This window comes from Mustela nigripes, chromosome 10, assembly GCF_022355385.1.
Source record: "Mustela nigripes isolate SB6536 chromosome 10, MUSNIG.SB6536, whole genome shotgun sequence".
In the NCBI taxonomy this organism is placed as follows: domain Eukaryota; kingdom Metazoa; phylum Chordata; class Mammalia; order Carnivora; family Mustelidae; genus Mustela; species Mustela nigripes.
Genome location: NC_081566.1, coordinates 38905202 through 38928570, shown reverse-complemented (window position 1 = coordinate 38928570; position 23369 = coordinate 38905202). Strand labels below are relative to the sequence as shown.

The following is a 23369-nucleotide window of genomic DNA, read 5'->3' as shown; positions in this document are numbered from 1 at the left end:
GGGGGGGGGGGGGGCGGTGCGCGGGCTCTGCAGCAGAAGGCGCATGGCTGCAGTGGCTTTCCTCAGAGCCCTGGGAAACAGGGTAAGGGTCTCTCTGGCGTCCTCCATCCAGACGGCAGCATCCAGAGAGGACTGTGAGTGCTAGCTGGCGCAGGACCTTAGTGACAGCTCGCTGGCACAAGGTCTCTGGGGACACAGGAAGCCTGGCAGGGCTCTCCCCTTCCAGAGTTGTCCGGGTGTCTGAGGCTAGCCTGGCTTAGGACAGCCTTGTGCTCGGTGGGGTGGTGGAGTGGCCGTGGTGAATGGATGGGGACAGAACAGCCGTGCTCTAGGAAACCCGCACTGAGAGAGTCCTCGGCTCCGTGGCAGCTTGAGGAGAAGGTGGGGTGAGGCAGGAGGCCCCAGGAGGACGGGCAGTGGGGCCCAGGTGCAGCCTCCCAGGACCCAGGGCTGAGTCCCCGCTGCCTCTCCTGAGAATGGGCTTAGCGCCCTGCAGGGGCCACCTCCCTCCTTTTGGCTCCCCAAGCCCAGAGCCCTAAGCCTGAGGAGGATCGGGTGCTAGGGTCTGGCAGGGGACTCGAGCTGGGGCTGGAACTCCTGTCTGCCGTGGATGTCTCCCCAGCACACACACATTGCCCCTCCCGCCCCGCCTGCTTCTTCCTCGGCTGAGGTGCCACCTCCAGACTGACCTCTGGGGCTGCTGGCCCGCAGGACCCGGACGAGAGCGCCCGTATCTCCAGCGCCTTCTTTCGCCTGTTCCGAGTCATGAGGCTGATCAAGCTGCTGAGCCGGGCGGAGGGAGTTCGCACTCTGCTGTGGACCTTCATCAAGTCCTTCCAGGTGTGCCTGCCCAGCCCACCTGAGCGGGGCCCAGGCCAGGTGGACACGGGGGACTTGGAGAGGCTGTGACGGGCATCTGTGTGGCCCGGAGTAGAGCCCCGGCGTGACTATGGGGTGCGCAGTAGAGCTCGGGGAGGGACAGTGCTGCAGAGCAGGTGCGTGGAGCCCTGCGCCCTGACCTCCCTCCTCACCCCCAGGCCCTGCCCTACGTGGCCCTCCTCATCGTCATGCTCTTCTTCATCTATGCGGTCATCGGCATGCAGGTGAGGGCAGGAGGGCCCAGCTCAAAGCAGGGATCTGGGCCACATGGTGGGGGGCGGCTGCAAGACTGGTCGGCTGGGAGCCATCCAGGAGGAGCCTTGGCACACGGGTGGACAGCAGGGGCCACCTGAGGAGGGAATCCGGTGTCTCAGTCTACCCCCCTGCGAACGCTGGCCCCCCATTCCCCACATGGAGTCCCTAAGTTGGCTTGTGCTGGGAAAACATGGTCCTCTCTCCCGCTTCCCTTTGGCTCCGTGGCAAGAACTTCTCCCATTCTTGAAAATAATCCGATTAATCTGGCTTCAGGTCTGCTGTGGCTTGTGCTGAAGGGGATTTGGAGGAGATAGGGGTGAAGGAGGGGAGTAGTGAGGTGGGAGAGGCCAGCAGGGCTGAGGGGAGGCTGCCATCTAGGTCACAGGTGGGGGCCTTTTGTGATTTGCAGATGTTTGGTAAGATCGCCATGGTGGACGGGACCCAGATAAACCGCAACAACAACTTCCAGACCTTCCCGCAAGCTGTGCTGCTGCTCTTCAGGTGTGAGGCTCCCGCTGCCCTGTACCCCTACCTCCCCATCCCCACCCCTGCCCTTGGCTTTTGCTTTGCTCTACTCTGCCCCTAGGCAGGCCCTGGTCTTCCTGGCCCAGGGCCCTGTGCTCTGACGAGATGAGGCTCTCCTAACCTGGTCTTGAAATGTTTAATCCTTTTAGAAGTCAGCTCTGCTGCCCATTGCATGACCCATGCCATTTTTAAAATCCATTTTGAACAAATGGCCCCACATGCTCATTTTGCACTGGACCTCCAAAATGACGTAGCTGGTCTTGAGTGGGACCTCATCCCAGTGCAGCAGGAGACAGAGGCCAAATGTCCCTACACGGGAGTGGTGGGGCCTCAGTGCCCTGTGACCTTGCCCCACCTCGGTCAGCACGGGGTCAGCATGGCACTCTCCCTTGCGGTCCCCGCCAGCAACTTGAATCATGGATTGACTTTGCCCCTGCAGCCAAGAGACCCCTTTTCTTTAGTTTAGCTCCTGCTCATAGTACCCCATAAGGAGCAGTGGAGCCCTAGCACAGAGGGGAAACTGAGGTCCGCCTCGCACTGAGCTACTTGGTGAACCTAGGGGTCTAAACTGCCTCTTTTGGTGATGCGGGGGCGAGGGGGAAGCCCCAGTCTGCCCACCTGTCCACACCGTGCACCCCCCAGGCTTCTGGCCTCCTGAGGGGCCGCCCACGAGCAGACAGGCCAATGGGACCCCATCTCTTCCAGGTGTGCAACAGGCGAGGCATGGCAGGAGATCCTGCTGGCCTGCAGCTACGGCAAGTTGTGCGACCCCGAGTCAGATTATGCCCCGGGTGAGGAGTACACGTGTGGCACCAACTTCGCCTACTACTACTTCATCAGCTTCTACATGCTCTGTGCCTTCCTGGTGAGATGCCCGGAGACGAGCCTACCCTCCCCTTCCCCGGCAGCTTCTGTCCATTCGGGGACATAAGACACAGGAGACTCTGGTTAGATGGTCCCTTGTTCCACTCAGCCTGGGGGGGACTTGATTTTCTGAGTGCTTTATCATGTCCAGAGGGGTTGCTAAAAAGTTTTACCCTTTTTGGTTAGCAATTAGTGATCAAAAGAACTTAAAGGGGTTCTGTCCTGCATAGATAGGGGCCCCCAATAAAGCCACTTGGCCTCCCTATTCCTGTGAAGAGAAAGTTGCCCCATGGCTAAAGCTCTGGAAACAGGGTCCCAGAGGTGGCCTTATGGGGTTAGAAACTGTGCAGATTGTTCTGGAAACCCAGGTCTGCTGTCTGTTCGTGTGGAAGGTGAAGAGCCAGCGCCGTCCGTGGGCTGTCGTTCCTTCACTCTTTCTTCTTTCCTATATTCAGTCCAAAACTGTTGTATGAGCGTCCTGGGCTCAGTGCAGAGGGTAGAAACATGCTAAGACCCAGTCTGGCCCTGAAGGAGCTCCCTGGGTACCGGGGAACCCATGTGGGAGCAAGTCTTGCCGTTCAAAGGGACGGTCACGATACACAGCCAAGGCAGGAGCAGTAATAGGGCATGGTCCGGTGAGGACACCGACGGGGTCATCTCTCTGGGCTGGGGGCAAGTGGCTGAGATCGGAGGAGCTTGAGCTGGGCTTTTAAGGACGAGCACAAAGACCCCCATCTGAGGACACTACCCGTGCGGGAGCACAAGGGTGTGACACGGGTTGCTCATGTCGGGGAGGTAGGTCATTCCGAAGGTCTGCAAGGAAGGACCCCCTTACCCACTGGACGCCCCCCAGCCCTCACCCCTCCCCCCATTATCACCTGCCTTTCCAGGTGGGAACCCTCTCTTCTCCCCTTACAGATCATCAACCTCTTTGTTGCTGTCATCATGGACAACTTTGACTACCTCACGCGGGACTGGTCCATTCTGGGCCCTCATCACCTGGATGAGTTCAAGGCCATTTGGGCAGAGTATGACCCAGAGGCTAAGTGAGTCCTATCTGTAGGCTCTGGGTGGGGCCATCCCTCAGCTGTCCCCGCTTCCATCCTAGACCCCGTCCTGCTGTCCCTGCAGGGAGTCACTCTCCCGTTTTATAAGAATGAGTGGCCTCCCTCTCCCTTCATTATCTGATGTTCCAGATCAGAAAATTGGAGTTTCTTAGGGTTGGAAGGGATCCCACGACCTCCCAGGACAGAAAACCCCTTGACTTTATCGAGAAATGGTCATCCAGCTTTTGCTTGGACACATCCAGGAGCAAGGAACTCAGTGCCTCAGCAGGCCCTGGCTAGGCAGAGTTGTAGTCCCAGGACCAACAGCATCCTAGCGTCATTAAAATGCAGAGCTCTGGCGCCCTGCCCCGCTACCAGGCCAAATTACTGAATCAGAACCCTCAATTATTAGCCTCATCCTCAGGGCGTTTGTGTGCTTGTTAACCCTTGGGAAGTACTACTGCTTTACATTCTTTCTAGAAAGATAAGAAGCTCATATTTGACCAATGTTGCCCCGGCGTCAGGCCCTGTGCTAACCACTGCAAGCCTCTTCTCATTTAATCCTTACCACAACAACCTGTGACACAGCTCTCCAGCTCTCTACAAGTCTCGGGAAGCGGGCTTCCACCTCCAGTGATCCACACCCTCTACATCTGTTAATATAACCCAAGAGCCCCCAGTCAGCTCAAACAGAGCCCAAGGAAAGCTCTGCCATGGTACAAATGAAGTCCAGGTTCCAGACCTGGAGATCCCACATCTGAGGGTATTCTGTTCTCAAAAGGACATCTGCCCCCCAACAAAGAACAGCCCATTCCTGGTGGTGGGCAATAGTGAACCCAAACTTGTTTCTTCTTTAAAGAGGGAGCACAGCTTCTACTTCCTTGGACAATAGGAAGCATTGCCCTGTGGCCTGGCTCTCTTGCCCTTGGTCCCTTGTCTGAGCAGGGAGGGAGCTTCTGGGTGGGGCTGCAGGGAGACAAGTCCATGTGTCCTCCTGCAGGGGCAGAATCAAACACCTGGATGTGGTGACCCTGTTGAGACGGATCCAGCCCCCTCTGGGCTTTGGGAAGTTCTGTCCCCACCGGGTGGCCTGTAAGGTAACCAGCGCTGCTAGGGAGGGGTGGCCTCCAGGAAAGAAAGAGGCTCAGGCACCTTGGGACAGGGAAGCTGGTGAGGGCGGGCCTGATTGGATGAGTCATTTCACAGCAGCCATCTCCTGCATCCCCAAGTTCCTCCCTGAGGACCTCTGGTCTCAGCAGTGTCCCCCCAACTCATCTTTCCATTCCCTTGTGAAGGGTGTCCTGAATCACCCACACCCCCAGCCTTCATGATCCCCCCTCCCCCGGTCCACAGACCAGGCTGGAATGACCTGCCACGCCTGGCCTGGTCCCAGCTCGGCAGTCAGCCACTGCTCTCCCCTCACAGCGGCTGGTGGGCATGAACATGCCCTTGAACAGCGATGGCACGGTCACCTTCAACGCCACCCTCTTTGCCCTGGTCCGCACGGCACTCAAGATCAAGACGGAAGGTGAGGGCTTTCTGGCGTGCGGCCCCCCTCCCTTCTCTCAGAGGATGAATTTTCTGGTGCAGATTCTGCCAGATTGTCAGAGCTAAAAGTTGGAGCGAAGAGCCATGCGGAAAAGTAGGAGGAGGACCCCTGACTATGACCACAACATTCTCATGCCTTTCAGGGCTTAGATAGAGCTCGAAAATTCTCTACAGGCCAAGGTCACTAAGATCTATTCCCACGAAGCTATGTCTGATCAGGGCCGGAGAAATGGCAGTGTTAGCACAGAGGGGAGGGCCACCTGAGGTTTGGCTCTGGGCAGGAGCAGAGGAGCTCCTCAGGTCGCAGTGGGTGGGCAGTCCACACTCAGCTCCACTAACCCCACAGGTTCCCCCCAAACTCCACCAGGAAGGCAGACATGGAGGGAGCTGGGAAAGGAGTCGGGGTGGGGAAGCTTGGTATTATTCCTGAGCCCTCTCTTAGGGCTCAGCTCTATCAGATCCATCCCCCAAGGGCATCAGAACCTCTGTCAGCATCTAGGACAGCCCCAGGGAACGTTTCCTCGGAGGGCAAGAAGAGGAGGGCCAAGAGTCAAGAATTGGAGAAAGGAAGTTAGGGCAGCAGGAAGGCTGCGGGGGTCTTTGGAAAGACCACAGGGCATGGGGATTTGGGGGGATTTTCCAGGGAAAAGGGAAAAGAGTAGGAGACGTCAGACAGCTTTCAAAGGCAGCCCCTTTGACCACTGGAATGTAAGGCTTGTGGGGAGTAAATACATGACCCAAGGTTTGGGCTGCCCCAGGGGGACGGTGATGTCTTCCCACCATGCCCGGTACTCAGCCCAGTAGCTGCCAAAACCAATCAAACAACCAAACGAACAAACAAACAAAACCTCAGCCAACATTTGTTGAGTGAGGTGTTCGGAACCCTAACCCTAACCCTAACTGCCTCTGCCTGTCCCTTGCCCCAGGTAACTTTGAGCAGGCCAATGAGGAGCTGAGGGCCATCATCAAGAAGATCTGGAAGAGAACCAGCATGAAGCTCCTGGACCAGGTCATTCCTCCAATAGGAGGTGCGTGCTGCTTTGAGAGACCAGAGTCCAGAAGCAGCTGAGGAAAGGGGACAAGGGACTTCTCCAGGAAGCCCTGTGAGAATCTGAAAATGGCCCAGACACTTTGTAAATACCTTGGATAGACCCCGTGGTGGCCATCAGGACCGGTGCTAGACTTAGGATGGGAATTGTCCACTGTCCAAGTCAGCAAGGAGAGGCATGTCCTGAATGGCCCGGTCCTGGCTACCCCTGGCTCCCACTCTGAACCTGGTTCAGATTCTTACCCACCTTCAGGACATCCCTTTTTGGCTCCTCTGCAGATGATGAGGTGACTGTGGGGAAGTTCTACGCCACGTTTCTGATCCAGGAGCACTTCCGGAAGTTCATGAAGCGCCAGGAAGAGTATTATGGGTATCGGCCTAAGAAGGACACCATACAGATCCAGGTAAGGCCAACCTGAAGTCCCAGGGACTCCAGTGAGCCAAGTCTCCAGACTCCAGCTCCCTCTTCATGTCCTTGAGGGCCAGTGATAGAGGCCCAGAGGGAAGGATGATGGGACCAAAAGAAATGGGATTTTTTTCAAAAGAGAGATTTGAGTGCTTAAAATGATCCGCTGGTAGGCAAAGAAATTTAAAACTTTGTTTTATCTCATCTGTTTTTTATTTCTATTTTTTGGTGTTAACCAGACACACAATTTACAAATTCAAAAATATGCATGCCTTTGGGCCGTGTGCTCGAAAACATTTCAATTGCAATTTTTACTTTAAAACAATTTCAAAATTTTAGAAGTTGCATGTACAATGGTACAACTTTTTTCCTGAACCATTTGAGAGTAATTCCCAACATAATGTTCCATCAACCCAGAACGTTTTCACATGCAGCAAGGGCATTCTCCGTAATTCTCCTACATAATCACAATGTAACCACTAGAATCAGGAAATTAACACTGAGACTTTATGATCATCAAATCCTCGGGCCTCATGCCAATTTCACCAGTTGTCCCAGTGATGTCCTTTATAGTAAAAGGATCCACTTCAGAATTGTACACAGCATTTAGTTTCTATATCTCTTTAGACTCTTCTACCCAGAACAGTTCCCTGGTCTTTCCTTGACTGACCTTGACACTTTGGAAGATTGCCAGGATATCCTTCAGTTTGAGTTCACTTGTTTTTTCATGATCGGGTTAAGACACACTGATCCTGGACAGGAATGTCACAGAAATGATGCTGTGTTCTCGTTGCAAGCTATCAGATGATACCAATCTTGGTTCATCCCATTGCTTTGATCAACTCAAAAAATGGTATGAATGATATGTTCATTCAAAAGAGATCATTTGTCTCGGAGATTGTACTGGTAAAAAGATTTTTCCACCTAGAGGCCTGGGAGGGTATGAAATCACCCATGAGGTTACGAGAAGACTCCTTGGGAACCATTAGGATTTGGGCCAGCGGTCAGAGCAGGGCCTCCTGGAGCCCTGGGATGTTGAATGTCCAGGAGACAGTGTGGATGGAGTTGGGGCTAGAAATGAGCGAGGCCATGGGAAGCAGTCTGGTCTCTCTCACTAGGCTGGAGGGGTCACTGAGCTTCTGTCCCCAGGCTGGACTGCGGACCATTGAGGAAGAGGCCGCTCCAGAGATCCGCCGTACTATCTCAGGAGACCTGACGGCAGAAGAGGAGCTGGAGAGAGCCATGGTGGAGGCTGCGATGGAGGAAGGGATATTCCGGGTAAGTGAAGACTGTGGCCACCCCATCTGTTCTAGGCATGGGGAGCAGCAACATCCCATAGCGACGAGGGCCAGGAGCCCCACCATATGGGAGGGGAATTTGGAAGGTGAAGGCACCCACAGCCCACATCTCTTGGGACTCAGAATCCTACTGGACCCAACCTACTGAAGTTGTCAAATATGACACATACTCTTTTAGTTTCCTCTACCAAACCTCACTCCTGTCCTCACCTCCCCAAGAGCCCTAGTTGACGTTCATCTCTTCGAATCCCTTCATTCTCAAATGGGGTGCCTACTTGTTTCCAGTTACACTGGTCCTCAATCCTTAGCCCTCTAGAATTTTTTATGACACTATAGAATTAAAAGGTTCTTAATGACCACCTAGTTAAAACTTTTTGGGTTATTCCTGAGGAAATCGTGACCCAAAGAGATGATATGGGATAGCCAATATCACTTCAGCAAGTTAGTTTTAGACATAGGACTAGAACCAGTTCTCCAGACTCCCAATCCAGTGCTCTTTCCATGACAATGTATTTCCCCATCTGGATGTCTGTGTCTCCTACATAGTTCCTTAGGTGTGTCCTGTCTACCCCCATTTAATTGAAAACTCTCTGAAGAGGGAGATCATGAGCTCTTCTCTGCCCTCACAGCCCAGCCCATCCTCCTCTGGCCTTAGAGGATTTGTCTTCCAATGCCACCACTTGTTCCCAGGATGGCAGTCCCCATGCACTCTCAGCTCCCATCCCCCCATCACGGCTCTCAGCCCTTACGCTCTTCTCCTTGACCCTAGAGGACTGGAGGCCTCTTTGGACAGGTGGACAACTTCCTGGAAAGGACCAACTCCCTGCCCCCTGTCATGGCCAACCAGAGACCCCTCCAGTTTGCTGAGATAGAGATGGAAGAGCTGGAATCACCTGTCTTCTTGGAGGATTTCCCTCAAGATCCACGCACCAACCCTCTGGCTCATGCCAATACCAACAATGCCAACGCCAACATTGCCTATGGCAACAGCAACCATAGCAACAGGCAGGTGTTTTCAAAGTAGTGGCAGCAACTGCCAGCTTTGGATGTAGGGGTCCTGGGATAGGGCTGGGAAGACATATTTAGTGGGTTCCAGGTCCTTTAGGAGGAGGACATCCTGAAATGTATAGATTGTCTTTTGCTTGCCTCTGTGTCCGTGGGATCCCACTCCACCTTAAAGCAAGAGGCTGTCCTGGGCTGCGGAGACTCCTCTGGCCAGCAGAGGGCAGCATTGGCACAAATGCCCTGTGGTTCCTTCATTCTGTCCTCTGGTCTAAGGTCTAAGGAGCTGCGACCTCTGGAACATAGCAGGTTAAGAAGAGAGAGAGTTACTACAAAAAGCTGCAGAAAATTAAAGTTAAACTGTTGGATTTAGGTTCTGGGAGATGTCATTGCTAAGTGGGTCTTCTCTCTCCCACCCTGAGCTGCAGACTAAATATAATAGACAATTACGTAAGTGTCACGAAAAACAGCAGGATGAGGGGGAGAGCTTCTCGGAAATCGTCACCTGTGGGCTGAGGTCCAGGCAGAGCTTCTGTTCTAGGTAGGGGGACCTGGCAAGGCTATCACACACCGTCAGAAATAGGCAGGAGAGGGCAGATGCCCGTTGAGCAGCTACTCCTGCCGGGGCTAGGGCTGCCTACACCCCCTTCCATTCAAAGCCCCACAGGCCCGGAAGTGCGCCTGGGCCACCATGTTGCTGGCTGTTCCGGGGCTACAGAAGCATGAGACCTGGGCCTTGACCTGAAAGGACTGTAGTCTCCCTGAAACATGTGTCCTGTGTGCCCTGAGAATGCAGGTGTCTTGATCACCAGGGGCCGGAAAGGCCTAGAACAGAGCTAAGCAATGTTTCTCAGCCTCCATGTGCCAGCCTCCACTCCCCCATTGTCTCTCGGCCTTCCAAAATGGCGGAGCCCGGGGCCTCAGGACACAGCCACTACTAGTTGATCCAGTGTGCCACCAAGGTTGAGAACCAGTGTCCTAGAGGGTGTGAGGCTGGGGCTGCGCCTCAAAAGATGAACAGAATGTGGAAAGGGTAGAAGAACGGCATCTCTTGGGCAAAGGAGAGGAGGTGGGGACGCATTTGGCTTCTTTCTCTTAGCTGGCCAGGACTGGCCGGCCAGAGAGCCGTGTGAGCCCCAGCCTTGGAGTCAGGACACCACCAGTGATGGGGTCCAGATCCTGAGGGGCCACGGAGGGGCGGGATGGCGGGAGGACCAGCAGCCTGCTCTCACTCAGCAGCCTTGCTTCCATTTCAGCCTCCACTATGAAAGGGAGTTCCCTGAAGAGACAGAGACGCCTGCTGCCAGAGGAGGAGCCTTTGGTCAACCCCGAAGGGTCCTGGGTCAGTCTTATCTGGGTGCCCTAGAAGCTGAGCAATCTGCCAGAGAGGGCTGGGGAGCCTGGCTCTCTCCTTACACTAGGGGGATCTGGCTGGGAGCCTGTCGCTATGGGAGCCAGCTGGGCCTGGGGTGGACGAGCTGTCAGCTCCCCATCCGGGTGGGGGAGAAGGGTGCCAAGTAGGTAACTGAGCGAGGTGGGAAGGGGACAGGCCAGGAAACTCACACCCTCGGTACTCCCCTCTCTGAAGGACAGCCCCTGGCCGCATTGACCCCTTGGCCCTGGGGTCCTTCAGGAGATAGTCTGGCGATCTCCCAGCAGGTCCTAGACCACTGTGTATGACATCAGGAGCCTTGAGGATGCCCAAGTTCAATGGAGATGAGGGCACTTGCCCTGCTCCCCAGAGCATGTACACACACACACACACACACACACACAACACATACACACACTTTTACATGGAAACACCAAAGAAGATCTTGGCCAGATCTACTCAAACTCTGGCCCTGATCCCTCCCCCTTCTCAAACCCACAAGGACAGAGACCAGGGCAGGTAGAGGAGCAAGGGGACAACAGAGGGTCCTACCCAGCCTGGACTTGGTTGGATCTTAGCATGTGTACCCCCCCCCCCACACACACACACAGGACACCCTCCACAGCCCCAGGGCTCTCAGGGAGCTCTCAGGGTCTGGCCGCCTGGCTGAGCAGAGCTCCCCTGACTCCGGGGCCCTGGCAGGAGTCAGCAGCCCCTCTTGCTCTTGGTCTGTCTTGCCCCACAGGACCCCACAGCAAATCCTGTGTGGAAAAGCTAAAAGAACAGCTGACCCAGAGAGAAACCCCCAAATCCCAAGCATCTCCTGCCCCTTGCCAGGTAATGGGGCAGAGGCCTGGGAAGAAACTCTATACAGAGGAGGGGGGGCCACCATTATTTGCCCATTAATAACAGAAAGGGTCGGCCTCCTGGGTCCTTCCCTCTCTGTGGGTCTTGGCTGAGGCTCCCTCGGAAGAGCTGAAGTTTCACCGGATCCCAGGGGCTCCAGCATCCCCATTGGGGTTTCTGCTGTTTGCACTTGGAACAGCGTGCCAGCGCCGAGCCTCCCCTGCCTGAGGAGAGGAGGAGGCCCAGCCCGGTGTCTCCGCCCGAGCAAGCATCCCACAGCAGTAGGACCAAGGACAGTAGATCCCAGTGCCAGACTCCAGCGACAGCCCAGCTGATTCAAGAGGTGAGGTGGCGGCGGGCCCAGAGCAGTGGGCAACATTCAGGGGTGGCCCTGGGCTGGCCAAAAGAGGCAGACCCCTGAGGCAGCGCCCCAGGAGAACCCACCCGGCCTTCTGTCCTGCCTGCAGGCTCTGGTTCGAGGTGGCCTGGACACCTTGGCGGCTGATGCTAACTTTGTCATGGCGACCGGCCAGGCCCTGGCAGATGCCTGCCAGATGGCACCAGAGGACATGGAGGTGGCAGCCACAGAACTGCTGAAAAGACAAGAGTCCCCAGAGGGCCTGGCTAGGGCCCGGGGACGCTGGAGCCTCAGGTCCTCGCTGGGCAGCCTTGATCAGCATCAGGGCTCCCAGGAGACCCTGATCCCCCCCAGGCTGTGAAGACCCTCCCAGCATGGGCTTAGAGCTAGCATCCCCCATGGTGAGGGTGGGGTGGTTGGGGCAGAGAAGGCTTAGCCCCCTGCAGAGACTCCCCTCTCTCTCTCTGAATCTCAGAGGATTGGCTGAGTAGGGGTAGTCAGGAACCACTGAAAAAAGATCAGAAAGAAGTTGACTGACGGGCTGTCCTTCTCACCAGCAAAAGGCACGTTTGGATGGAGCTTCCAACGTCATTCAAATAGACCCACCAGTGCCGGTGTCTGGCTGGCAGGAGGCCACTCCCGCCAGCAGGACATTAAAGTCTCAGGCCTATGACATTGGCACCTGGCGCCTGCTTGTCTCCTTTTCTGGAAACATTTCTTTCTCTTCTCCTCACTCTTCCCTCTTCCCCGTTCCATTTCGCAGGAACCCCGCTCAAGGGCTTGGGAGCTTGGGCCTGGGAGGACAGAGTCCCCAGAGGGCCTGGCTAGGGCCTGGGGACGCTGGAGCCTCAGGTCCTTGCGGGGCAGCCTCTGGCTGCAGAGCTGTGGTCCCAGGCTATCTCAGCGCTCCTCCCCTCTCACCTCAACCCCAGTGGCCTCCCCCACACCTCCCCTCAACAGCCTGGTGTCCTCCTCCGCAGAGAAGCAGGCCACCACAGGGTCCCTCCCCCAGCTCCTCTCACCAAGCTGAGGGACTTGTCTGCCTTTGGCTCTTGCTCCCCTCCGCCTCCCCACCCCCCCCCCCCCAGACCCCGTGGAAGCCTGGAATCTCCTCCAGCGGACTCCTGGGATTCTTCCCCAGCCCGGCTCCCATCTCCCCCTCACCCCCTCCTCCCTCTGTCTGTAGGCCACATTCGAAATGTTGCCATCTTAACAACATGTCCTTGCTGCTGTTCTGGTTATCTATATGAGGTCGGTTGGGCTATCTGTCTATCTGTCTGTCTGTCTAGTGCATTCCTGAAAACCGGAGTTCTTACCTGGGTTGTCTCCTCCTCCACATTTTCATTCCTAGCTCCCATTTCTCATCCCCCATGCAGCCTGACTGCTGCCCATCAGTCACCAGTATCTCCTACATCCTTGTTGCCAATCTAGGGGGCCCAAGCCTTTACCTTCCTTGATTTCTAGGCAGTGTTAGGAACAACTTACCTCTCTCTCCTTCCTGACATGCCTATACCCCTGGATCTCCCAAATTTCCTCCTACCCTTCAAGTGCTCCAACCCCACGCCTCCCTGCGAGCTCTCACCAGGCCCACCTACCTCTCTGGTGGGGGATGGATCCCTCAGGGCTCTGTGTTCTGGATCCTTCTTTCCACTTGGGAAGTGTCCCTGGATGCTCTCAGCGACTCGCATTTCAGCTGATTCCCAATTCCATACGTCTAGAGCGTCCCACATCCTTCTCCCCAACAAGTCATGTATGTCCTACCTGTGCCCAAAGCGTATCGTGTCCAAACTCAGCCTTGCTGTCCTTTCTCCAGAGGCTGCAGCTACTCCGGTGTTGCTGATCTCAAGGAAACCTACCCTGTTCAATCCAGAAGCCCGCGTGTGGTCTGGGCTTCCAGCTTGCCCCCACAGACTGTCTGTCTTTGTGTCCACAGTGACTTCCCTGATATGTTCAATCAACGATTCATGCCTCTTCTTTTTTCTTTAAGATCTTTATTTTTTTGAGAGAGAGAGAGTGCATGGGGGTGGGGGTGCTGCGGAGGGAATGGGATGGAGGGAAAGGGAGAAGCAGGCTCCCCGCTGAGCAGGGAGCCCAACGTGGGGCTTGATCCCAAGACCCTGAGATCATGAGCTGAGCTGAAGGCAGACGTTTAACCATCTGAGCCACCCGGGCAGCCCCATTTCTTGCTGCTTCTATTGCAAGAGCCTCTAGCCTGCCATCTTGGCCTCCTCTCTTCTCTTTCCCACCCACCCCGTCTGTCTCTGATCTTTCTAAAAGAAGAAACTGTTATCTTATTTCTTTGCTTAAAAGCCTTAAAGGCACCCCCAAATCCTCAGAATATCATGCAAACCCTTGCCTCTGCTTACAGGCCTCCCCTGGGCCCCTGCCCTGCCTCCTGCTCTCCTGCAGACCCGCCAGGGGCGCTGCCCTCACCTCTGAGATCCACCATGCCTTCATCTCTGGAAAACCATAGGAAGCCTCAGCCCCAGGGATCCCTCCCTAGTCGTCTTTCAGTTCTCAGCTTTGCTATTGCTTCCTGCAGAAAGCTTTCCCCGAACGACCTTCTGAAGCCTGGCCCAGAAACATGGCACCTGTCCCCCCTACCCCCAGTACAGCAGGGGTTCATAACTGCTGGTTTACTGTTACCCTAGCCAAAGCAGGTCCACTTTGTTTGAAGTTACGCCCCCAAAGCTGAGCACTTTTCAACCCAGACCAGTGGCTCCATAACTGTGAATAAATGCAGGACAAGGGCAAGAAGCACGGACGCTTCCCTCCACCCTCTGCCTGCCCTGCGTCCCCCACCTGGGCTCTGTAGCCTCCTCCAACTTGGCTGTCTGTCCAGGCCCAGGGGAGACAGGGAGGAGGCGCTCTGCCTCCAGGGGCAACGAGCAAGTGGCACTTCACCTCAGCCCTACACACACACACACACACACGCACGCACGCACGCATGCACGCACGCGCGCACGCACACGCTCGAATAACTGCCAGGCTGCTCCCATAAAGCCCTAAAGGAACAGTATGGAAGGAGGAGGGCTGAGGCGGGAGCAAAGGGAACAGGCTGGTGTGGGGGGGAGACAGGACCCTCTACTCAGCAGGACTGTCAGAGACAGCATGCCCTTAGGGGCTGGTGGGGCCACCTTCTGTCACTTTGGGGGGGGGGGCACAGACCAGAGGCAGTGTCTGCTGGACCCTGTCTTCTCCTTGCTGATTGCCTGCAGACTTGGAGCCCAGCTGCTGGGTGCGGGGTCTGCCAAAAGGGGCGGAGGTGCAGCTGGCGGGAGGGGACGGGCACAAAGCCTCATGCCAGCCGTGGAGACTAGCAGAGCCCTCCCATCTGGAAGGTGTGAAGCTCAGAGGGACGGTCTCTGGAAAGCCAGTGGGGGGGTGGGGGCGCCCCCCCCCCCCCACTCCAATGTATCTTCAGAGTAGGGAGGAGCTCCGGGGCCCTGCTCTCCGGGTGTGAGTGTGCTGGTGTGGAGGTCAGGCTCTCCATGGGGCTGAGTGATGCTTAAAGGAAACAGACAGGTACTCTGAGCGCCCTGTTTCAGAGCCTCGACAAGGAAGCCAGACGCATTCGAACCTGAATCCCCTTCTCCTACCTTCATGCAGTGGTGTCAGGCAGTTCACACAGCCCTCTTAAGCTTCTGCCCCTCCGTCCGTAAAATGGGACTAATTCCTACTTCCTGGGTGCTGGAAGGTACAACAGTGACCAGGTAAAGACCTGCTTGGTAAGAAGCTGTTGCTTTCTGTTCGATGCTGGCTGGTGAGAGAGCCAGACCCTTAAGCTGGGGCGGGGGGGGGGGGAGACACTGAGCTCGGGGGCGTCCAGGACCTCTTAGGGAAGGCCGGGCCACGTGACTGTCAGACCAGGGATCTCTGGATCCTGCCGCATCCCCCACGGGCCCTGCCAGCTCCCAGGACAGCCTGGGGATGGAGAGGCCAGCTCCTGCCTCCGGAAAAGCCACTATGGAAGGCATTGCCAACCCAGAGCTGACCTTGACCCCCATTTTCCTGGCATCTGGTCCCAATAACGTGTCACTCCTGCCGTGGGGCTGACAGCTTGTGGAGCCAGGTGACTCTCATACTGTGTGACGCCTTTCACTACGGCATTTATCACCTGACAGTGAAAGTCGGAGTATTACGGCATTTATTACCTTGCAGTGACACTCGGAGTTCATAGTTTGTTTTTTCTACTGAGAGTTCCTCAAGGACAGTGAGTTTCTTTATCAAGTTTGTATCCCCAGCAAGGAGCAAAGGAAGGAAGGGAGGAAGGAAGCAGGGGAGGGAGGGACAGATGAGCAGGGTGGGGGGAACAACAGCACAGTCACCGGCTAAATGACATGTATTAGATTGGATTGTTTGAAATTGTTGATATTCGGTCCCTTTTGTCTATGAAACAGCAATTTTATCATCCCTGACCTACTGTAATGAGGACGGTTGCCTCCCCGTCCAGGGGGACCCAAGTAACAGCACTGCCTTTTGCGGGGAGCAGAGACCCCACCTTTGGCTTTGGGGCAGTTGAGACAAATCGGTCTGGATAAGGGCTCACTGAGGTGGGTGTCCCCATGTGGGACTGTTCTCGGGCAGCGCGCAGACCGAGGTTGATGGGGCAGCGAGCGCTGGGGGCTTTCAGCACTTTGCATTGCTGAGATGTCCCCCCTGAGAGGGGAGGTGAGGGTTCACCATAACCACCACAAGGAGGCATCTGTAGGTGGGCGCCCAGCAGCCCTGTGCCAGCCACTATCGGAGGTCGACTATCTCTCCAGGTACCCCCACGTCTGGCCTTCTGCTCTTGGGAGTTTGACCTCCCCCGCCCCCGCCCCCAGGCCTGGGCCTCCCATCTCCTCCTCATTCTCCCTGGCCAGCCCTAGGGCCACTGGTCAGCCTAGGGCGGGGAAGGGTGGGGGTCAGGGGAGACAGATTACAGCCTCTCCCTCTGAGTTCATTCTAATTTGGGTTATGACTTCAAACTCTTCTTTGGATCCTCCAACTCAGTTTGGGAAGTTCAAGAGGAAGAAAAAGTTCTTTTCATGCTCTTTGCATCCACCCCAGTCCTGGCTAATTCTCCTCACAGCAAAGTGTCTTCTCTGTCAGCTGGACAAGCTTCAGGAAGCATATGGGTGGGGGAGAGGACACAGAGTAATTTTTTCAAGAGATTATGTCACCTCAGGCCAGTGCAGGCTGTCATGGTCAAAGGGCCTTTGAAATTCTCCTAAAATCATCCCATGAGATTCAGTGTGTACACACACACACACACACACACACACACACACACACACAGAGCCCGGGGTGCCGGCATTCATCACGGTCCCATGAAATTCGCGACCTGGTATATTTTTGTAAAGGCTCACTTCAGAGGTTAGTCCTGTGTGATCTCCCCCACCACCTCCCTCCAGGTCTCCAACACCCACCCCCATCTCCTCCTATATTTAAAGTGTTAAATGCTTGTTTGCTGGCAATTTGCTCTGCAGGGTCTGGCTGAAGGAAATATCTATTAAAACCCGAGGCAATGCTACAACCATGGGGACTGGAAATCACTAGCTCCTAGGCAGGGTGGGGCTTGTTTGGCAACTTAAGCAGAGGGAAGGAGCTTATGAGGGTGGCATCTGAAGCAAGGGGAAGTGGCTTCTCTGGGGTCCTGGCTAGGACTGCCCCGGAGGTCCCCTCCTCGCCACTAGGTTTGGGACGGGGGTTCTGCCTCCTCCTCCGTCCTTCCTTGGCACCATCTGTTTTCCCCACTCTCTCTTTGGCTTTCCCTCCTTGGCCCCCTGCTTGCCCTTTTTGTATCTGCTTCCCCCACTGTGTGCTTTCTAACTCCCCGCCACTGTCCCTTCTGGGGGAAGGGGGCCCTCCATGAGCCCATAGGCCACCTCGGGCAGGGCAGAGGGCTCAAATGTCCTTCAGGTGAACAGGACTGTAGTTCATTGGCCCCCAGACCCAGTTACCAGCTGCTCTGCTCCCCAATTGGAGCAAAGAAATTAGAGCAAGTTACCTTTTTTAAAAGTTTGTTGAGTTATAACTAATATATAATAAACTGCACATAGTCTATGCGCCCAATTTGATTATTTCTAAAAGATGTATACACAGTTGTGGAACCAACATCACCACCAAGATAATAGATCTCTCCACCACCCCCAGATTTCTTGGTGTTCATTAGTCATCCCCTCTTTGCCACTCACTGCTCTGTTCACTGCCCCTGCCTCCCTCCTCTCTGCACCCCACTGTCCCCCCAGGTCTGCCTTCTTTCACTCAACATTTTTTGGGGGTTCATCCATGCTGTACCATTTTTTCCTCTAAGATTTTATTAATGTATTTGCTAGAGAGAGAGTGTGTGTACAAGCAGGGGGAGCAGCAGACGGAGAGGGAGAAGCAGACTCCCCACTGAGCAGGGAGCCCAATATGGGACTCGGTCCCAGGACGCTGGGATCATGACCTGTGCTGAAGGTGACTGAGCCACCCAGGCGTCTCCAATATTTGTCCCTCTTACTGCTGATAGTGTTCTATTATCCGACCTACATCAGTTGATCCGTTCATCTGCTGATGGACATTGGTGTTGTTTCCAGTCTGGGGCTATGACACAGAAAGCTTCTAGGAACATCTGTGTGCTGGTCACCGCGCGGACCTGTGAAGCAGGTGGCGTCTCAGGGTGCTCCGCTTGCTTTCCTAGCTCAGCAGCCACCAAGGCCTTCATCCATCCTTATTCTTCACCTTAACCCAACACAGGATGAAACGGGACATCAGCTTGCTTGGGTGGGTTCTGCCCCTGCTGCATCTCTCTTGTGGTGTGACTCAGGCAACTCTTGGTGTCCTTTGTTAATACGGGGATGACAGCTCTTCCTTCCCCCTAGAGTCGTTGTGAGCACTACACGAAGCATTTAAACAACCCCCGGCACCATGTTCAGAAATGGTAGCTCTCATCACCCAGCTTGGGCCCTGACTGCATCTATCCACTCCACGATCTGCTTCCTCCAGGCATTCTGAGCTGGAGCTCACACAGGGGCGTCCTGATACCCAACTTGAGAACAGTTTCCCAGGCAAGCAATGGGCAGCAGCACTGGAAGTCCCTTGGATTTTTTTCTAATTACTTCTCAGAGTGGCTCCTGACCCCCGAGGGACAGCTCGGCACAGCTGCCAGAAGACCCCGCCTGAGCCGCCAGGCGGTTTAATACAGAAGCTCCTTTGGGACTCAGTGATCTGGAAACGGGGCAAAAGCTTAGTCAAATCATAGGGAGTCAAGTGGAGTGGAGGCAGAAAGGCTGCCCGCCCCTTTCTACTTTCCCATAGGTTGTCTGGATCAGAATCCAAAAGGGGCTGCTGAGGGTCCTGGACAGGCAGATAGAATCCTAGAAGGTACTAGAGCTCTTTGAGATCTTCACAGCCCAGGGCTCTGAATTCTGGCTCTGCCCCTTTCCTGACTTTATCAACTACAATAGGGCCAGCGAAGCTATGCCAAGGTAACACAAAGTAATTTCAGGGGTTTAACACAACAGAAGTTTATTTCTCACTTAAACTCCATATACAACACTTTGTGGTGTGAGGGCGCAGGGAGCTCCTTATGCTTCCGCTTAGAGGGGACACGTGTCAGTTTGGCCCCCCTCGTCACTGGTCGAAGTCAGTGACGTGGTCCCCAGCTAACTCCGGAGGACATGCAGTCCTGCCCTGTGACAGAAGGCAGAGGGCCGGAAATATTCGGTGCACGGCACTAATGATGACCACGCTAGCCAAGTGACCTCTGAGCCCATTTCCTCTTCTGCAAAATGGGGACAATAACCGTATTTACCTCGGAGATTGTTGGGAGCATTAAATGAGAAAGCTTATGCAACCTCCTTGGCACAGCGTAGCACGTGGGGCGAGTGAAATGAAGCTGAGATGCCCTCCAGATAACCCCCGGTGACGCTGAGACCAGGACTGTTTGTGTACAGAAGGCATCCAGCATGCCAGGCTCCTTCCTGCGGTCTGCAAACACTTACCCTGGCCCCTCTTCCAGCCCCCACCTCCAGGAGCCAGGGGAGGCTGAGTAACTCTCCCACTTCCCTCGACCACCAAGGAGCCCTGGGCCCAGCCGAACCGTATCACCCTGAGCACACCAGCCTCATCCCCACTCATCTTGGAGGTTCCCTGTCTTTCTTCATGTCCATGTGGAGGACAGAGGCCCACTGAAGAAGGGGCTGAGAATCCACGGGCAACGAGAAGGAAATTACTATCTGTTTTGTGCTGAGCGTAGTACTGGGTGCTCAATCCAGGTTGCCCTATCTCAACCACATCACAGTCCTGCCACGAAGTGAGGGCAATTACCCTCATTTTGAGGCAAGGGAAGGGATGTTTGCAGTAGGTCCATAGCTTGCCAAAGTTTACATACCTTGCGAGCGGCGGAGCCGGCATCTGAACCCAGATCTCCCAAATCGGAGCATCACCCCTGGGCTTCCAAGTTGTCTATTATTTTGTACAGTCTTAGCTTTTATCCAGACTCTAAACTCCCATGCAGCCCAGTCCTGGGTGTTTAGCCTCCAGGTCCTTCCCCACTGTTGTGGGCGCTGCCTGCTCTGGGACCATAGGGACCATGCTTTTAGTCCCATGGTCCCCACTCACTGGCTTATTGCACAACTGCGGACCAGTCTCTTTACCCATCCGGGCCTCGGTTTCTTCACTTGAAAACGAAGCTGTAAAACTAGATGATCTTAGGGTTCTTTTCAACTTGAGGGTTCTGGGACATTGAGAATTTACCCCCATTGGTGGGCTCCTCCTGCCTCTGGCCTTCATGGGCAGCGTGGCAAAGCTGAAAGTGGATGAAGAGTCATGTCTGAGGTTATATGGGGTATTAATTAAACTGTCATTAACATTTGAAATAAAAAATAGTTGGGGGTTTTAGGACTGATAAGGTGTTTTTTCTTTTCTTTCTTTCTTTTTTTTTTTTTTTAAGATTTTATTTATTTGACAGACAGAGATTGCAAGCAGGCAGAGAGGCAGGCAGAGAGAGAGAAAGGGAAGCAGGCTTCCCGCTGAGCAGAGAGCCCAATCCCAGAACCCTGGGATCATGACCAGAGCTGAAGGCAGAGGCTTTAACCCACTGAGCCACCCACGCACCCCTGATAGGGTGTTTCTAATCCACAGCAGTTCTCTCTCTCTCTCTCCCTTCTATTTATAACAAATTCTGGTTTCCTCTAAGGATAGGTCTGTCTCCATCTGTAACAGAGGAAGTCAGGCTGAGCCCGCGCCTGAACAAAGACCTCCGAATCCGCACCCTAGTAGACCCTTTCTGGGGTTCTGAGCTCCGGTTGGCAGGTGGAGCTGGGCTCTCTGTCCAGGTCGCAGTGGTCGGTGTGGCCGGACTGGCAGGATGAGCTCGTGCCGCTTCTCCTGTGGAACCAAGGACCGCTGCTGGGGTGGTGCTGGCAGTGAGGCCTGGAGGTCCAGAACTCTGTACTCTCCACCCCAGTCCTTTAGGACAATGCTCGGTTTCTACAAATGTCAATGCCTAGTGCTAATCTTAAAGAAGATAAAAGGGAACAGGACTCAAGTTCAGGCTACCTCTGGAGACATTTTTAGAGCTAAGGTTATCTCTTAGGTATAATGATTTGTTACTGTAGGGTTGCTGCTGAGAGCTAGGCTGTGCCAGATGGCTTCCTCGAGTTGCTGCTGGAGTATTTTAACTACAGGAGTGGGAGCTTCCTGCCTGGGAGAGGGTCCTCCTCAGCTCCCCCACGTTCCCATCTGCCCAGACGCCCACAGCTCCTGTCAAGAGAAATGATGGACGCTCCTAGACACCCTGTGAGGAAAGGCCTCAGCTTGGGGCGAGAACTGGGGCTCAAACCCCAGTCCAAATAGGGGATTCGGGGCCAAACCCGGGATAGTGTGTATGTGTGTGTGCTTGTTTCTGTCAGGAGGAGAGGAAAGGGGCGGGGGTTGGGGGAGATATGCATACAGGGAGCTCTTTAAGAAACTTCAGGGTTAGGGAAGGGAAGGAGAGCAGCTGGGGGGAGGGAGAAGCAGTGGGAAAGGGTGGGGGTGGGAGCCAACCAGAGAGAGGAAGCACAGGCTGAGCTAAAACTGCAGAGAGACTGAGGAGGGCAGGGATTGTCCCCGGCCTCCCGTGACCCATCTAATCTAAATCTCCCCAAGTTACAGTTTAAGCTGTTTCCTGCCACTGGGATCCCCCTCTGACCTCTGTGCCCAGTTTCCCTCCTCACCTCCGGGCAGCAGCGCCCAGGAGTCTGGGTCTGGTCATCTAGATGCCCTCTGCTCCCCGGTGGTCCAGGAAGGAGCTGCTGAGGTGGCCTGAGTTGTGCCTCGCTGCTCCTTCAGGCCTGACATCCTTCAGCCTGGAGGGATGGGCGCGGGGGAGGGGTAGTAGGTGCAGCAGCAGCTCTGGCGCCATTTCCCAGCAGTGGAGCCCTGAGTCAGAAGGGTCATCTACTCTCGGAAATCAGAAAGGACACCTCCTAGAGGCAGGAAACCAGAGATGAGCCCCAGAGTCATCTCTGGGCGGGAGAGCAGCTTTGCAAAAGGCAGCACTATCATCCAGGAGGGCTAAACCTGGAGTGAAAGCCTGGGTCAACCCAGCTTCCTTCCCCCTGGGCAGTTGCCTGGAGGTGATTTGGGAAGTCTGGAATAAGACACAGGGGTTCAAATCCTGGGTCTGTTGCTTTTATGTTGGGTGAAACTCATTCTCCCCTTCTGCAAAAATGAAAAAGTATTAATAATGCCCAGCTCATACATTAGGAGAATGAAAGTAAAAATATGCATAGAAAGTACCTGGTTCTCATAGAGGGTCCATAAATGTTAGCTACCTCCCACCTCTTATTTTGTTGGGAAGATGAGAAGAGACTGTCCAGGATCTGACTCAACACTCTGCGGGCCTGCTGCTCTGGGAGGGGTGAACTACTGGCCCCAGAGAGTGCTTCCTCTAGGTGCAAATGCTAATACAAGATGCAGGATCCCACCAGCGCCTCCTCCCTCTCCTCCACCCCTGGGGCACCGCTGGTGGTGCCCTGTTTTCCATCAGGTTGGGGGAGGGGCGTGATTTGCCCTTGAAATTTGCCCTTGAAGTTATCACTGTTTTGGTTTGACTTTACCAGTGATCTGGACTACTGGATGGAGCAGTTATCTGTGCGGGTGAGTAGGGGAGGGAAGGGAGGAGAATGGCACCAACAGATACATCCTCAGGCCCTAACCCACACCCTTGCCAAAATCTCTGACATAGTTTCATCATCACTGGAGGGTGATGCAAGAGGCTTGGAGTCTGACTCCCCTTCCCCCCCTCCCCCAGAGAGCATCATCCACATCTGGAGCTGCAGCTGGGTCCTCCCCTTGGGCTCTTTCCAGGGAAAGAAGCCGGTTGCAGTGTGGGAAGGGAGGGCAGCTGGTGAGGGCCCTGTGAATGGCCCCAGTGTTGGGAGTTGGGGAGGGGGAGCAGGGAGAAGGTGTCTGGGCTCAGAGGGAGGGTAGGTGGAGTGGAAAGGGAATGGTGACTTCTCAGAGCACTGCTCTTCCCCTTGTCTGCCCTGTGCTTAAAGGCTCCAGGGCCTCCTCGTCCTTTAGATCCCTGTAAAGGCAGCTGCACTGCCTCATCCCCTTCCCCACCCACCTCACCCCTCCAGCCTCTACCCAGGTGCCTGGAGTTGAGTGCCTCCTTTGTTCCCTTGTCTCCCCGGAGCATTTCAGGCCTTCAACAATGACCCTCTGCCCCCACAGCCAAGACAGACTGCAAGCTAGGCTCAGAAGGGTCATCTTGTGGGTCATAAAGGTCAGTGGAACTGCCTGGAGCAGAGGGAGGGGCCCATCTGGTCGTGGAGCTCAGCCAGGAATCAACCAAAAAATGAACTTTAAAGTGCTGTGGGGTGGGGGGTGCCTGGGTGGCTCAGTCAGTGAAGCAGCTGCCTTTGGCTTGGGTCATGATCCCAGGGTCCTGTGATCGAGCCCCCC

General features: G+C 55.0%; 1 protein-coding gene across 1 annotated transcript in view; it reads left to right on the top strand.

Moving 5' to 3' along the window:
* The window catches only part of CACNA1S (calcium voltage-gated channel subunit alpha1 S), a 67093-nt gene extending 55285 nt beyond the window's left edge, over nucleotides 1-11808 (top strand). Inside the window, exons 31-45 of the mRNA XM_059414074.1 lie at nucleotides 684-840; nucleotides 1038-1103; nucleotides 1544-1635; nucleotides 2365-2524; nucleotides 3442-3569; nucleotides 4570-4666; nucleotides 4995-5097; nucleotides 6044-6145; nucleotides 6445-6569; nucleotides 7721-7849; nucleotides 8639-8889; nucleotides 10128-10213; nucleotides 10989-11080; nucleotides 11289-11432; nucleotides 11557-11808. Coding sequence (XP_059270057.1) covers nucleotides 684-840; nucleotides 1038-1103; nucleotides 1544-1635; nucleotides 2365-2524; nucleotides 3442-3569; nucleotides 4570-4666; nucleotides 4995-5097; nucleotides 6044-6145; nucleotides 6445-6569; nucleotides 7721-7849; nucleotides 8639-8889; nucleotides 10128-10213; nucleotides 10989-11080; nucleotides 11289-11432; nucleotides 11557-11808 — 1984 coding nt within the window. The remainder of the gene's footprint in view (nucleotides 1-683; nucleotides 841-1037; nucleotides 1104-1543; nucleotides 1636-2364; nucleotides 2525-3441; nucleotides 3570-4569; nucleotides 4667-4994; nucleotides 5098-6043; nucleotides 6146-6444; nucleotides 6570-7720; nucleotides 7850-8638; nucleotides 8890-10127; nucleotides 10214-10988; nucleotides 11081-11288; nucleotides 11433-11556) is intronic.
* Nucleotides 11809-23369: the final 11561 nt, after the last annotated feature.